Here is a 16,603-nt window from a genome sequence, read left to right as displayed (position 1 = left end):
GCTCTGTGCTCAGTGCAGAATCTGTTTGAGATTCTCTCTCCCTCTCCCTCTGCCCCTCCAGCTAATGCTCTTTCTCTCTCTCTCAAATAATAAATATATAAAAATCTTTTTAAAAAGGATACGAGGACAGCAAACATGAACATGAAAAGATGTTCAACCTCATTAGCCATAGGGAAATACAAATGAAAACCATAATGAGACATCACTACATACCTCTTAGAATGGCTACAATAAAAGATAATAAAAACTGGCCTTCATCAAAATGAAGAATTTTGCTCTGTAAATACTCTGTTAAAAGGATGAAAAGACAGGCTACGGATTGGGAGAAAATATTTACAAAACACAAAAGACAAAGGACTAATATCTAAAATATATAAATAACTCTTGAATCTGAACAGTGAAAATGCAAATAATCCAATTAGAACATGAGCAAAAGACAAGAAGAGCCATTTCATTAAAATATACAGGTGGGGAATTAGCATAGGGAAAGATCTTAAACATCATTAGGCATTAGGGAAATGCAAACTGAAACCACAATGAGGTCTCAGACACCCCTACTAGAATGGCCAAAAAAAAAAAAAAAAAGTAGTGACAACACCAAATGCTAGTGAAGATGCAGAGCAACTGGATCACTCATAGATTGTTGGTGGGAATATAAAATGATACAACCATTCTAGAAAAAAGCCTGGCAGTTTCTTAAAAATCTAAAGATACAACTATTCTAAAATCCCACAATTGTGCTCCTGGACATTTATCCCAGAGAAATGAAGACTATGTTCATTAACCTATGTACAAATGTTCATAGCAGCTATATTTGTAATAGCCAAAACCCAGAAACAATCCAGATATACTTTAAGCGTGCACGTTTAAATAAACTATGGTGCATTTATACCGTGGAATACTACTCAGTAATAAAAAGGAAGAAAACTACTGATACATACAAAAACCTAGAGGAATCTCCGGAGAATTAAGAAGAGTGAAAAAAAGGCAATCTCAAAGAATTACAAACTGTATGACTCTATTTCTTTAACTTTCTTGAAATGATAACATTCTAGACATGAAGAAGAGATTAGTGGTTGCCAGGGTTAAGGAGGGGATGGCGGCAAGGGGCAAGTGGGGGTAACTATAAAAGGGCAATGTGAGGGATCCTTGTAGTGGTAGAAATGTTCTGTATCTTGACTCTATCAATGTTAATATCCTGGTTGTGAGATTGAACTATAGTTTTGTAAGGTGTTACCACTGGGGAAATGGGGAAAGGATACAAGGAATATCTCTGTAGTTTCTTACAAATGCATGTGAATCTATATTTTTTAAAAGATTTATTTATTTATTTGAGAGAGAGAGAGAGAGCACAAGTGGGAAGGAAAGGAGGGAGAGGGAGAGAGAGAATCTCAAGCAGACTCCACGCTGAACATGGAGCCCACATGAGGCTCAATCTCATGACCCTGAGATCATGACCTGAGCTGAAACGAAGTCGGACACTCAACCAACTGTGTCACCCAGGCACCCTTGAGAATCTATAATTATCTCAAAATAGGAAGTTTAATTTAAAAATACAGACAACATCAAGTGAAGGGCGTGGAGGAACTAGAATTTTCTACATTGCTGGTAGGAATGAACAATGGTAGGTACAGCCGCTCTGGAAAACAGTTTGGCAGTTTCTTATGATGTTACACACACAGCTACCATATGACCAACAATACCACTCCTGGGTATTTACCTTAGAGAAATGAAAACTATGTTTTCCGAAAAACCTGTACCTGAACGTTCATAGCAATTTTGTTTGTGACAACCGAAAACTAGACATGATCTACCAACAAGTGAATGGGTAAACCAGCTGTGGTAGAGCCATGCAAGGAACAATTACTCAGCCATGAAAAGGAACAAGCTTTCCATGCATATTACAATTGCCATTAATTTCAAAGACATCATGCTGAATTGAAGAAGCCAGCCTTCGAGAGTTACAGACTGTCTGAGTCCATTTAGATCATATTCTCAAAAAGACAAAACTGTGGTGATAGAGAACAGATCAGTGGTTGTCAGGGGAGGATGGGACTAAAAGGAATGGCATAAGAGTGTTTTGGGGCCGTTAGAACTGTTTTGTATCTTCATTGTGTTGGTGGTTACATAAATTCATACATGGGTTTAAATTTATAGACTTAAACACCAAAAGGATGGGGCGCCTGGGTGGCTCAGTCGTTGGGCGTCTGCCTTCGGCTCAGGTCATGATCCCAGGGTCCTGGGGTCGAGCCCTGCATCAGGCTCCCTGCTCGGCGAGAGCCCTGCTTCTCCCTCTCCCACTCCCCCTGCTTGTGTTCCCTCTCTTGCTGTCTCTCTCTCTCTGTCAAATCAATAAATAAAATCTTAAAAACACAAAAAACAGAAAACAAACAAAAAAAAAACCAAAAGGAAAAAAAAGTCAATTTTACTCCAAGATAATTAATTATTTAAAAAGGGATCCCTTTTCTCCAACTAACAGCCTTGTGCCAGAGTTGGATGTTAGCTACCAATTGCCCTTTGCTTGGCCTCTTTCGTGCTTTGTATGACCTATACAATCACAGGTTTCAAACCTGTCTGACTGGTCCCAGAAGAATAAAGGAATAGTGTTTAAATACTGTGTAGGGAATTGCAAACTACTATGAGTAAAGGATTAATAAAATCTTTTCTCTTTGTCTGTGGATAAATTTGATATTGGGTTAACTTTCTAGCTGTTTCTTTGGAAACCTGGTAAAGGTGAAATGTCATCTGTTACCAGCCAACATTGGTTATGGCAAAAATGAGCCTGATTAGTCTACTATATCTGGACCAAGATGATCGGTGAATGAAGGATAAATATCCAGTGGGAATTGTTAGCTTTGAGCTTCTCTGAGCACAATAACTCTTGTAACTGGGCATGCCATTTGTGGGACCCTGGAAGCAACAGTTACGAGAATTACAAGAGATGTTGGTTCCTATTCGGGAAATGCGGCTTCTAAAGCCCATAAAACTCCTGTGCCTCTGTGTGATCTTGTTGTCTTCTATCTGAACTGCCACTTGGGAGACCAAAGAGTGGCCCCTGGACCGCTTTGTGTGTAACTTACTGAAGAGATGCTAGCATGCTATGTTTCCTATCTTTTACCTTCCTAAGGAAAACCAATGCCAACTGAGGTCTATTGTAGTTGTGTGAGTATGAAATGACTAATTAAGCAAAAAAACCCCACAACCATTGAATGGGCATTGCAAATACTCTTGAAAGTATTCTATCTAAACTAACTGAGTTTTTTTTTTAAAGATTTATTTGAGAGAGCGAGTGAGTACTGGGTGGGGGAGGGGCAGAAGAGAGGGAAAATCTCAAGCTGACTCCCTGCTGAGGGCAGAACCTGACATGAGGCTCGATCCCACAACCCTGAGATCACGACCTGAGCTGAAACCAAGAGTCGGACGTTTAACCGACTGAGCCACCCAGGCACCCCAAAACTAACTGAATCTTTAGGAACCACCCTGGAAGAGTTAGAAATCTGGCAGGTAAGGGAACAGATGGTAGTAATGTGAATGGAATTCACCTATTTTTTCTATTCATCTAACACAGGTAATTGTTTACTCTGGGTGAGCAGACAAGGTCTAATAGGTTGTGGGTGAAAAGGCTTTGAATCTTCCTTACCTTGGGGAATTTGCACAAGGCCAACAGTTATACCAGCAAGTAAGTCTCCAAGAAGCCAATCCTTGAACCGATACAAACACATCCACTCCAGGAAAGGAAAAATCGTTAGTATGCATCTTAGGAACTTGTGCCATGAGCAGCTGTGAGGAAGAAGAACAGAGACTTGATAAGATTTTCCAAAGAAAAAGCCCACATAGCCAAGAAAAGACCCAGTGCATAATTGTTCCCATACAGCAGAATTTCTTGTCTGCACTACTGACATTTTGACATAGTGGACTAGATAATTCTATGTTGTGGTGGGTGTGTCCTGTGTACTGTAGGATGGTTAGCAGCATCCTTGGCCTTTACCCACCGGATGCCAATAGCATTCCCTCCCCTGGTTGTGACACCCCAAAATGTCTCCAAACATTGCCAAATGTTCTGTGGGGGACAAAATCACCTCTGGTTGAGAACCAAATGCCATATATATATATATGACAAGGACTAAGCCTTATAGTCTAGCATACAAACAGGATGTTTGGAAAGAATTAAACCTACCAATTTTCCAGTAGAAAAATGGACTGTTACTGCTTTCTCTTGATAAGGATAGTGTTTTGCGATGTGATATTGGTGGGAGGCAGGGGCCATTAACACATCCACATCATTCCCATATACCAATTTTCTTTACTGAACATTAACTCTATGTGGCTTTGATCTGTAGTATGTAGAAATTTATAGAAAAGGTAGGTAATGGAATCCTGGGTTTTAGGAGTTAGCCATATAAAGAAAAAGCAATAAAATAAAGCTTTTTTTAATCCTTTAACCTAGTGGACATCAATCAGAACAAATTTTATTATCCAGGGGACATTTGGCAAAGTCTGGAGACATTTTTGGTTGTCACAACTGAGGGAGAGGGTGCTATTGGTATCTGGTGGGTAGAGGCCAGGGACGTTGCCACACATCCTATATAGTGCATAGGACAGCCCGCTCACCATAGGTCCAAAATGTTAATGATGCTGAGATTGAGAAAACCTATATTAACCTTTAAATCATCTAAAACAGCAGAACCATTGTTAATCAATCAGTCAATTGGTTAATCAATCAACCAGTAAAACTAATTTGGTTTTAAATTGCTTTTCGTTATTTACATCTTAGTATGGGCTGAAAGCAAAAAGTATGAAGGTTTTTCATGTATGAGCTATAGTTGGATAACTGCGATTTGACTATAGCAACAAATAGAACTTTAGTGTATGCAAAGCTAAAATGTGTGCTCACAAAGAATTTCACATGCTTGACTCTCACAACTATGAGCATTACTATCCTAAGGTAACTGAGGCCAAATAAGTGTAAGTGATTTTTCCAAGCCCCAGAGCTAGGGCTACAAACCAGGGCTTCTGATTCCTACTTCAGTGTTCTTGCCAATCTATTACCACCATAGTTCATATCGACAGCTATTAAATTCTGTTTGGGAGCCAGGACAAAGACCATTGGTTTGGAAGGAACTTCACATTGCTATTTTTATGAGAGTCCCAGGATGTTAGGCAAGGATACCCACTGCACTCTCTCCAATTATGGCCCCCAAAGGAGAGGACAGAGCATGTCATGGGGACAATTTGTTCCTTCATCTGGTCCTGTCTCTCCTTCTCTCCATGTGCCACTGGGCAGAAGACAAGCCACCCAAGGCAGAGTCATCAAAGCTCTTTAGCATGGAAAAAAAAATACAGTGGACATGGAATGATGAGGATCTAGAACTGAAAGAAAAGCAAGGAAGGAGCTAGAGGGATAGGAATTGAAGCCAGTGGGGGAACAGTATAAGCATTTCGACACGAATCTGGATTTTACTCAAGGCATCTTTTTTTTTTTTTTAAGATTTTATTTATTTATTTGTCAGAGAGAAACAGAGCACAAGCAGGGAGAGAGACAGGCAGAGGGAGAAGCAGGCTCCCCGCTGAGCAAGGAGCCCGATGTGGGACTCGATCCCAGGACCCTGGGACCATGACCTGAGCCGAAGGCAGACGCTTAACCGACTGAGCCACCCAGGTGTCCTACTCAAGGCATCTTAAAAGTGAGGAATGTAAGAGTCGATGTGAAAGCACAGGGCACATTTTGACAGGAAAGGGAGTATTTGTAGTTGCTAATGGAAAGGGAGAAGATGAGGAAAGAGACGAGGTTTTCTGTAGAAAAGAAGAGGTGGTCGTGGTGCCTGGGTGGCTCAGTTGGTTGAATGTTGACTCTTGATTTCAGCTCCGGTCATGATTTCATGGGTCGTGAGATCAAGCCCCATGTCAGGCTCTGTGTTCAGAGAGGAGTCTGCTTGAAGATTCTCTCCTTCTGCCCCTCCTTCCACTTGCTTTCTTTTTCTCTCTCTCAAATAAATAAATAAATCTAAAAAAAAGAAGAGGTGGAGTTCAAAGATTTTTTTTTTAACTAAAAACCCCCACCTATATAGTGTTTTTTATTTGCTAGGTGCCTTACAAATACTCTTTACATCCTCACAACCAAGTAGATGCTGGTATCATCCCCATCTTTACAGATGGGGAAACTGTGGCAAAGTAGGGTTAAATAGCTTACCTAAGGTCACGCAGTTGGGAAGCAGCAGAACTGGGATTCAAATCCAGGCAATCTGGCTTCTGAGCCTTGCTCTTAACCACAGAGTTATGCAACCTTTCATGTTAAAAATCCAAAAGTGGATACAACTGTTTCAGAAATAAGGAATAAGAATGGCTAGAAGAGCCCGTGGGACGCAGAATTGATCAGATTTAAGTGTCTAAGGATAGGACAGGTTGGGGGGGTAGGCTGAAATTTCTTTGGTAGTACCTTCTTATGATGAAGTAAAAGTCAGGAAAAGACTCTCCTTTTGTAGAGACAAAGTCAATGGGACCCTAAATCCCCTCTTTGACATATGACCTCTGACCCATCTGGAGTAGAGAAAATGAGAATAGTGATGTAGGACTGGAGAGAGTCTCCAAGACCATAACTTTACAAAAGGCAGGATATGGACAAAGGAGAATGCCTCAGAGAAGGAAGGTCCACAATAGGGCTGTGTGGAGGACTTCTATCTTATTACCCAACACAGGCCAACCATGGTGATAAATCAAGGGATGAGAGAGACTGATAAATCCCAAGTGTGAGTGAGAACAACTTGAATACTTAGGGTTGATATAATGATGTAGGTTACAAAGGTCCTTAACCTGAGGCCTATGGACACGCCCCCCCCCCCCATGGGTCTGTAGATAGAATTTGTAGGTATGTGAACTTAGGAAAAATTATACCTTTATTTTCACTACCTCCTAACTGAAATTTAGCACTTCTGTCAATTATGAATATTGACAACAAACCACTGTAGGATCGGCAGAACCTGACTTTGTTACCAATAGAAATCACAATATTTTCATATTACATTTTTTAAAATTGCTGCAGAGATCTTAAGATATTATTTATGTTCATCACTACCTTGAAATTATGGTAGTTATTAGATCCACATTATTAAATAACATAATTGTGGCATTTTAAAGTATTTTGATAACTATATTTCAACCTAACTGGTTTCCCTTATAATCCTGTATTTTATGCATTAAAAGAATATTTTGGACAAGACCATTCAATGGGGAAAGAACTGTCTCTTCAACAAATGGTTCTGGGAAGATGGGATCTCCACATGGAAAGAATTAAGTCAGACCCTAACTTTATACCATATACAAAATTAACTCAAAATGGATCAAGAATCTAAATTTAAGAGCTAAAACTATAAAACTCGTATAAGAAAACATAGAGGAAAATCTTCATAATCTTGATTTTCACAATAGTTTCTCAAAGATGACGCCAAAATCACAGGCAACAAAACAAAAAAATGGATAAACCAGATCTCATGAAAATTAAAAACTGTTGTGTACCAAATGACACTATCAACCCACAGAAAAGACGATCCACAGAATGGGAGAAAATATTTGCAAATCACATATCTGATAAGGGTTTAATATCCAGGATATATAGAGAACTACTACAACTCAACAATAAAAAGACAACCTAATTTTAAAAAGGGCAAAGGAGGTAAATAGACATTTCTTCAAAGAAGGTATAAACAACCAGTAAGCACATGAGGAGATCTCAACGTATTTAGTTATTAGGGAAATGCAAAAAACCAAACCAAACCAAACTCCACAATGACATACCGCTTCACGCCTAATAGGATAGCTATAATTAAAAAAAAAAAAAAAAAAGGAAAGGAAAATAACACAAGTTGAAGAGGATGCAGAGCAAAAACACTTGCACATTGCTAGTGAGAATGTACAGTGGTGTAGCTTGTATGAAAAAGTTTGGTAGTTCTTCAAAAAATTAAACATAGAGTCACCATAAGATCCAACAATTTCTACTTTCAGTTATTTACCTGGAAGAGTTGAAGACATGTTCTCTAACAGATACTCCTATGCCAATATTCATGGCAGCATTATTCACAATAGCCAAAAGTGAAAACAACCCAAGGGTGCACCAACAGATGAATGGATAAGCAAAATATGTTATTTACATACAATGGGATATCATCTTCCATAAAATGAAAGGAAGTACTGATCCATGCTACAACATAGTTCAAGTTTGAAAACATGATGCTAAGTGAAATCAACCAGATAGGAAAGATAAAAATTACATGATTACACTTAAACGAAATATCTAGAACAGGCATAGAGACAGCATGTAGAGGAGAGGTTACCAGGGGCGAGGAGGAGGGGAAAATGGGGAATTTATTGCTTAATGAGTACAGAGTTTCTGTTTGGGGTGATGAAAAAGTTTTGAAAACAGTGGTGATTGTTGCAGAACATCATGAAATGTCATTAATGCTGCTGATTTGTACATTTAAGACTGGTTAAAACAGCCACTTTTCTGTTATATGTATTTTACCATAATTTTTTTAAAGTAAAAAAAAAAAATTATTCTGAAAAGATGTCCGTAAGCTTTACCAGCCTGCTAAAAGGCTCATAGCACAAAAACAGGTTAAGGGCCTCTGAACTGTAGGATCCACATAGTCCTGGCAGCTCTCCGAGGCAGTGAGTTCTACATTGTACGATTGTACAACTACAAATACTGCATAGGCACCAAGGGATATGAGGTTAGAAGGATCTTCTTCTGCTACCACTAGTTAGTCCACCATCGCTGCTTTTGTTGTTGTTGTTAAGAGACTGGTAATAGTAGTTAATCAAACAATGTATTTATTAAATATCATCCTTAGATGCTGTCGGGGACATCCAAGGACTTTGTGCCCAAGAAATTTATAATCAACAGGGTGCGACAGGACAAACCATACGCAAACAACTGAAGAAAAAACACACAGCAACCTAAGGGTCCCGATGACAGGAATTCAGAGGAGGAAGACAGAACCAGGCGCCAAAGGAGTAAAGTAGAATTTTGGTGCTGCCAGCCGGAAGGCAGCTGAATGACCCCCCCACACCCACCGGCACTGGACGTGGTGTCTGAAGGTGGTGATGTCGATGTCCAAGTTCCCAGAGGAAATACTCTTCCTTCTGTGTTCCTGTTCAAAGATCTCCTCATTGTATATATCTCGCTTGACATCATACGTAAAAGAATTTTGCCTGTGTTTATAGCCAGAACCCTGGGTGATCCTCTCTGGTTGCAACATTCCTGGTTGAGTGGGAAGAGATCAAAGAAAAAACAATTTTAAAAAATCTAGATTCTTGGCACATTTTTATGGAAATAAAATTTCCATATAATGGTATCTTATATTTGCATAACACATTGCTGTCTTTTTTTTTTTAAGATTTTATTTATTTATCTTTTTGTGTGAGAGAGAGAGAGCACAAGCAGAGGGAGTGACAGGCAGAGGGACAAGCAGCCTCCCCGCTGAGCAAGAGCCCGGTGCGGGACTCGATCCTAGGACCCTGGGATCATGACCTGAGCTGAAGGCAGACGCTTAACCGACTGCGCCACCCAGGTGTCCCAACACACTCCTGTCTTAAAAAACTTTCTCTTATATAATTTTATACTCAAAGCCACCCTATAAAAAATGCAAGGTGTGTATTAGTCTCATTTTCGAAATGGGGAAACCTAAAAGTTTCAACAGCCTTGGCTGTTTAATAATTAGAGTCAGGACTAGAACCCAAGTGTCTTGCTAGGAAACCTAGTTTTCTTTATGTTCAATTACGTTGCCATGTTGCGGGGCAAATGATTAAGAGGTAAAAGTCAGTATAACCATCAATTTTCACTGGAAACACTGAAGATGAAGTGGTCGATACAGTATCTTCTTCCCTTTATCCTTTCCTTCTCTTCATAGCACTTGTTAGGACCTGATTCAATATTTGTCTATTGTCTGTTTCCCACACTAAAATGTAAGCCCATGAGGCAGGACTTTGTTCATGGCTGTATCCCCAGGTGCCAGAATATTACCTGAAAGTACCCAGTTAGTAGCACCATGGTGCAGCAGAAAAAACTTTGCACAGGCTGTCAGGAGACTGGGGTTCCAGCCCTGGCAGTTGTTCTAACTAGCTATATGATTAGGGGCAAGTGTCTGAGTGTCAGTTTCCTTCAGTTTTATGCATAAAATAACATGGCTGGAACACATGGTCTCTAAGGGTTACATTAAGCTTTAAAAATCTATATCATCCTGCTCTTTCAGGAAAATGAGAAGGGGGAGTTATTGAGGATGGCTATAGATCCATTTCTGGGAGAAAGGATAATCATTTTTGATCATCTATGTTTTTTTTTTTTTAAGATTTTATTTATTTATTTTAGTGAGAGCGTGGAAGAGTGTGGGCAGGGGGATGGGCAGAGGGAGAGAGAGAAGGAATCCCAAGCTGACTCCTTGCTGAGAGTGAGCCTGATGCGGGGCTCGATCTCACGACCCTGAGATCATGACCCGAGCAGAAATCGGGAGTCAGATGCTTAACCGACTGAGCCACCCAGGCGCCCCTCAAGTAGTCCTTTTATGGGTGAGACTAAAAACAAGTTTAATGCATCAGCAACTTTCTTTTCCTTCAAAATGATCATGTATCATCATCATCATCATCATCACCAGTATTTAGAGAGCACTTACTATATACCAAGCATTGCACTTGATTTTTTTCATGAGTTATTTCACATAATTTCCATGACAATCCTAGTACTGCTATTATCCTCATTTCATGGGTGATAAAACCAATCAATTACTTTACACATTTTGAAAAGTTAACTAACTGGGCCATAGACATAGATTGTATTTTTACCCTCAAAGCACTGGGTAGCAGTCGTGTGTTGTATAACACCTACGTGTATAACACTAAAGATCACAAATTCAATGAAGTGAGAAGATTGGGGAATATAGAAGAGGATGGGAGAAGTATTTTACAATGTATCACTTAAGAGAATTAGTAATTTGTGTTTTTCACAGAAAAAACAGAACTGTACATTAAAACTGGTAATATTTTTCCTTTTCTTCCTCCACCCAGAGGAATATTCATCCAGTCTTCCTCACTTTTCCCAAGTTATCTTTTTTTTTTAAAGATTTTATTTATTTATTTGACAGAGAGAGACACAGCGAGAGAGGGAACACAAGCAGGGGGAGTGGGAGAGGGAGAAGCAGGCTTCCCGCTGAGCAGGGAGCCCGATGTGGGGCTCGATCCCAGGACCCTGGGATCATGACCTGAGCCAAAGGCAGATGCTTAACCACTGAGCCACCCAGGCGCCCCTTCCCATGTAATCTTACAATAAGCTTCCATTGCTAGAACATATCTGTTCCTGGCAACTGAGAGAGCCTAATTAACCTGCCAATTATACTGAGATTATAAAAACTGCCATCCTGGGTTGGATCCAGGGTTTCGAATCCAGCATTTTCTTTCTGAAAGTGGCACCAAGGCAGGGTTGCCATGAAGCAGGCAACATACAGACATCAAGGCACGAGGGAACAGTGGGACTGATGGAGGCAGCAACAGCCCTTTGGCTTCAGCAATGGTGGGCACGGGGCATGTGGGGCCCAGCTAGGCCAGGTCTGATCTTTCTCAAGATGAGCAACAGTTGCAGATTTTTATCTGAAGTCTTCTGACTTTGAAATGTTGTCAATTACTTTGTACATTTTTTTTTTTTAAAGATTTCATTTATTTATTTGACAGAGAGAGAGACAGCGAGAGCAGGAACACAAGCAGGGGGAGTGGGAGAGGGAGAAGCAGGCCTCCTGCCGAACAGGGAGCCCGATGTGGGACTCGATCCCAGGACCCTGGGATCATGACCTGAGCCGAAGGCAGACGCTTAATGCCTGAGCCACCCAGGCGCCCCATTTTTTTTTTTTTTTTTTTAATACAGCACATTTCTAACAAAACCCCTCTGCAGGCCAGATTCAGCCTGTGGACCATCAGTGTGTGAGCTCTGTACCAAGAACCTTGTTGTCGAAGACGCAAAATACCCTCGTCTTCTCCCATCACAAATTATAGTTTATCCCCCAAGAATTTCTCTCTCTTTCCAAGCTAAAGTATTTGTACTTTCTGTTGTCACACCCTTTGGAGGTACTGAATCCCATTAGTTCACTTACAGAAAGTAAGATTTCATTTTATTGTCTTCAATCTACATCATTTGTATTTCGAGAGGTAGCTCCCATCTACTAGACTAAGTGTGTCTGCTTTTATTTTCACAATTTTATAAATTTCTACCATATGTACTCTTGGCTTTCATTTGTTTCTGACTTAAGAATTCACGTGCTATTTCATCTGTGGTCAGTTAATCTAGTGTTCCACAAACATTTGCTGAATGCTAGGTGCTATGGGGATACAAAAGAACAAAGACTCTATAGTCTAGTAGAATAAAAATTCCAAAATATAGTGCTGTAGGAGTTGAAAGACAGGTATTAACATTTATTGCTGCCCTGCCATATGCCAGGTTCTTCACACCCATCATCTCAAGAGAGGTACTATTTTCCTCATGATGATTATACCCATTTTACTGATGAGTTCAGTGAGTTTCTCAGTCATACAAGGCTTAAACAGCACAGCCAGAACATGAACCCCATCTTTCTGATTCCAAAATACATGCCACATCCTAATACCATGTGATCTCCTACAGAGCGGGATTATTAATTCCAACCTAGGGGGATGAGAAAGGCCTCCTGGGGGAGATATGAGCTCTGCTCTGTCTAAACTGGGGGCAGGGAGGAGAATAAGGTATTGCAGGAAGAGAACAAGATAAAATTACAGAGATAATATAAAGCGAGTAATTTAATAAGTCTGAATAAATGGGTGCCTGGGTGGCTCAGTCGGTTGAGTGTCTGACTCTTGATTTCTGCTTAGGTCATGATCTCGGGGGTGTGAGATCGAGCCCTGCTTTGGGCTCTGTGCTCAGCAGGGAGTCTGCTTTAGTTTCTCTCCCTCTCCCTTTGCGCCTCCCCCTCTGCCCCTTGCCCTGTTCATGCACACTCTCTCTCTCTAAAATAAATAAAATAAAACAAATCTTTAAAAAAAAAATAGATTTGAGTAAAGTCAGTGTCAAGCCCAAAAAAGTAGGTTGAGGCCTATTCCTGGAGGATCTTGAATAGCTGGGTTGAACTTGGACTTTTTAGCTATTTAAAGTGTTTAAAACAGCATTTCTCACAGAATTAGAACAAACAATTCTAAAATTTCTATGGAACAACAAAAGACCCCGAAGAGCCACAGCAATCTTGAAAAAGAAAAACAAAACTGGAGATATCACAATTCCAAACTTCAAGTTATACTACAAAGCAATAGTAATTAAAACAGTATGGTACTGGCATAAAAATAGACACATAGATCAGTGGAATGGAATAGAATAGAAAGCCCAGAAATAAACCCACAATTTTATGGTCAATTAATCTTTGACAAAGGAGGAATGAATATACAGTGGGGAATAGACAGTTTTTTCAACAAATGGTGTTGGGAAAACTGGACAGCTGCATGCAAAAGAATGAAACTGGATCACTTTCTTATACCATACATAAAAATAAACTCAAAATGGAATAAAGACCTAAGTGTGAGACCCAAAACCATAAAAATTCTTGAAGAGAGCACAGGCAGTAGTTTCTCTGACATTGGCCAAGGCAACATTTTTTCTAGATATGTCCCCTGAGGCAAGGGAAATAAAAGAAAAAATAAATTATTGGGACTAAATAAAAAATTTCTGGACAGTGAAGGAAACAATCAATAAAACAAAAGGCAACCTACAGAATGGGAGAATATATTTGCAAATGACATATCTAATAAAGGGTTAGTATCCAAAATCTATAAAGAACAGATACAACTCAATACCCCAAAGATAAATAATCCAATTAAAAACAGGCAGAAGACATGAACAGACATTTCTCCAAAGAAAACATCTAGATGACCAACAGACATATGAGAAGATGTTCATCATCACTCATCATCAGGGAAATGAAAATCAAAACTTTAATGAGCTATCACCTCACACCTGTCAGAATGGCTACAATTAAAAACACAAGAAACAAGTGTTGGCAAGGATGTGGGAAAAAAAAGGAACCTTCTTGTGTTGTTGGTGGGAATGCAAACTGGTGCAGCTGCTGTGGAAAACAGTATGGAGGTTCCTCAAAAAATAAAAAAAATAGAACTACTCTACAATCCAGTAATCGCACTATTGGGTATTTACCCCCAAAATACAACACTAATTCAAAGGGATACGTGCACCCCTATGTTTATTGCAGCATTATTTACAGTAACCAAACTATGGAAGCAGCCCAAGTATCCATCAATAGATGAATGGATGAAGATGTAGTATATATATACACAATGGAATATTATTCAGCCATAAAAAAGAATGAAATCTTACCATTTGCAACAACATGGATAGAGCTAGAGAGTATAATGCTAAGTGAAGTAAGTCAGAGAAAGACAAACACCATATGATTTCACTCATATGTGGAATTTTACAAAACAAACGAGCAAAGGAAGAGAGAGACAATCAAGAAAATTCTACTATGGAGAATAAACGAATGGTTACTAGAGGGGAGGTGGGGGGACGGGTGAAATAGAAGATGGGGGATTAAAGAGTACACTTATCATGATGAAAAAAAATAAAGTGCTTGAGCAGGACTAGTAATATGCACAGGGAGGTTCTTTGCAAGGATGAATGGTGGCAGCGGTATGGTCTAGAGGAATACTGTCCAGTATGGTAACCACTGGCTACCTGTGGCTATTTAAATGTAATTAAAATAAAATAAAACAAAGAAAAATCAGTTCCTCAGTTGCACTAGCTACATTTCAAGTGCTCAACAGCCACATGCAGCAGAGGTCACCCTACTGAACAGTGCGGGTATAAAACATTTCCATCATCACAGAAAGTTCTGTTGGACAGGAGAGACTGAGGCAAAAAGTCCAAGTGGAGACCATTATTATTACTGTAGTTTAGGGCAAAAGTAATCAAGTCATAACTCGTAGGAGGGACCACAGTGAGGATGGCTAGTAGGACAGCAGGAAACCTGTCTTACAGGGCTTATCACATGACTGGCAAAAGGCATTGGGGTAAAACACATGATTTCCTTATTGGTTTTTGTTGTTGTTGTCTGGAGTATGTCATCTCTGGAGTTTATCCAGCTTCATTATGTCTTTGTGGATTTCTTAGAAACCCTAGTGGTTCATTTTCATGCACTAGCAGGACACTTGTGACAAAGTATGATGACAAGATGCTCCTATTTACTAGAGGCAGATGCAGTTTGATGTGGAGAAAGTGGTGCATTTCAGAAAAAAGTTATCAAACTACACTGATGGGATAATATACCTTTCAGCTGAGACGCAGTGCGAGGCGGGTGGGGGTCTCTGTTACTGATTCTGAAGGCATCAGTGTGATGAGCCTCTGTACACAGTGTGATCAACAACATGCTAAGCTCTACCCATAATCTTGAAGGTAAGTGTCCACTTAGAAAACAATTCCCTGGGGTGCCTGGGTGACTCAGTCGGTTAAGCCTCTGACTCTTGATTGTCCCAGCGCTGGGCTTGTGCTGGGTGTGGAGCCTGCTTGAGATTCTCTCTCTGCCCCTACATCCCCCTTGTGCATGCTCGATCTCTTAAAAAAAAAAAAGAAAAAGAACGAAAAAGAAAAAAAAAAGAAGACAATTCCCTGTTGCTTCCTGACATCAGACAAAAGATTTAGGTGGGTTGACCATGGGTCCAAAGTTCTTAACATTTCATTTTCTTATTCTAAAATGTGATTCTGGGCATCGGGCTTCCCTACTAACTAACAAATTATTTTAATCTATGCAGCCCACACTTGGTTCCCACACAAATAGCGTCAGCATCATCTGAGAACGTGTTAGAAATGCAAATTCTCAGGCCCTACCTAGCAAGACTTAATTATCAGAAACTCTAAGGATGGGCAGCAGTTGGTTTAAGAAACCCTCCAGGTGTCAAGTATGGGGACCACTGTACATAGTCAAGTATGGGGACCACTGTAAATGCAGCCAATTATCTTTACTTGGTCAGTCTTTCTGTGCTAACTTTGGGGGCATTGTTAAAAACAGACACTTTTGACATAGCCCCTGCATCCCACATACTACCCCTGTCTATCCGGCCATCCATTGATTCATTTACATAATGTGTTGAAAGTATTTTAAAAAGCCAAGAATAAAAAATTTAAATAAAACCCAATTTTCTGACTACTGACCTGATAGAGATGAAATCCTGAACCTTAGTTTAGTTGCAAGAATATCTTTCCCCTCATAGCCTCATCTTTCCTGTATTCTCTACAATCATGGTAAGGTAAAATTCACTTCCAAAATTTCAAATAAGCATTTGTAATTCCATCAGACACAGCAGCCCTTTGCCCGTTACTACCTCATTTTTATAGGGAATGTATTTGAAATATACCAAAGGCACAAGCGAGGTGCATTGCTTTTAATATCCTTCAGTCACGCTGTCTGGTGGCTGGGGATGAATAGTAAGTCGACAGCCCTCAAGGAGCTGACCATCGGACACATAAAAAAACTACCTTTAGGGCGCCTGGGTGGCTCAGTTGGTTAAGCGATTGCCTTCGGCTCAGGTCATGATCCTG

The 16,603-nt window shown here is 40.0% G+C and overlaps 1 protein-coding gene across 1 annotated transcript in view; it reads right to left on the bottom strand.

The window, feature by feature from the left end:
• The window catches only part of SLC26A8 (solute carrier family 26 member 8), a 77,722-nt gene extending 68,428 nt beyond the window's left edge, over positions 1-9,294 (bottom strand). The window contains exons 1-2 of the mRNA XM_036096911.2: positions 9,067-9,294; positions 3,641-3,780 (exon numbers count right to left, since the gene is read on the bottom strand). Of these exons, the coding sequence (XP_035952804.1) occupies positions 3,641-3,780; positions 9,067-9,251 (325 nt within the window). The 5' untranslated portion in view covers positions 9,252-9,294. The remainder of the gene's footprint in view (positions 1-3,640; positions 3,781-9,066) is intronic.
• Between the last annotated feature and the right edge of the window lie 7,309 nt (positions 9,295-16,603).

Source organism: Halichoerus grypus, chromosome 9 (genome assembly GCF_964656455.1).
Source record: "Halichoerus grypus chromosome 9, mHalGry1.hap1.1, whole genome shotgun sequence".
In the NCBI taxonomy this organism is placed as follows: Eukaryota; Metazoa; Chordata; class Mammalia; order Carnivora; family Phocidae; genus Halichoerus; species Halichoerus grypus.
The sequence above is the reverse complement of the archived record's forward strand: the minus strand, read 5'-3'. Positions and strand labels throughout refer to the sequence as shown.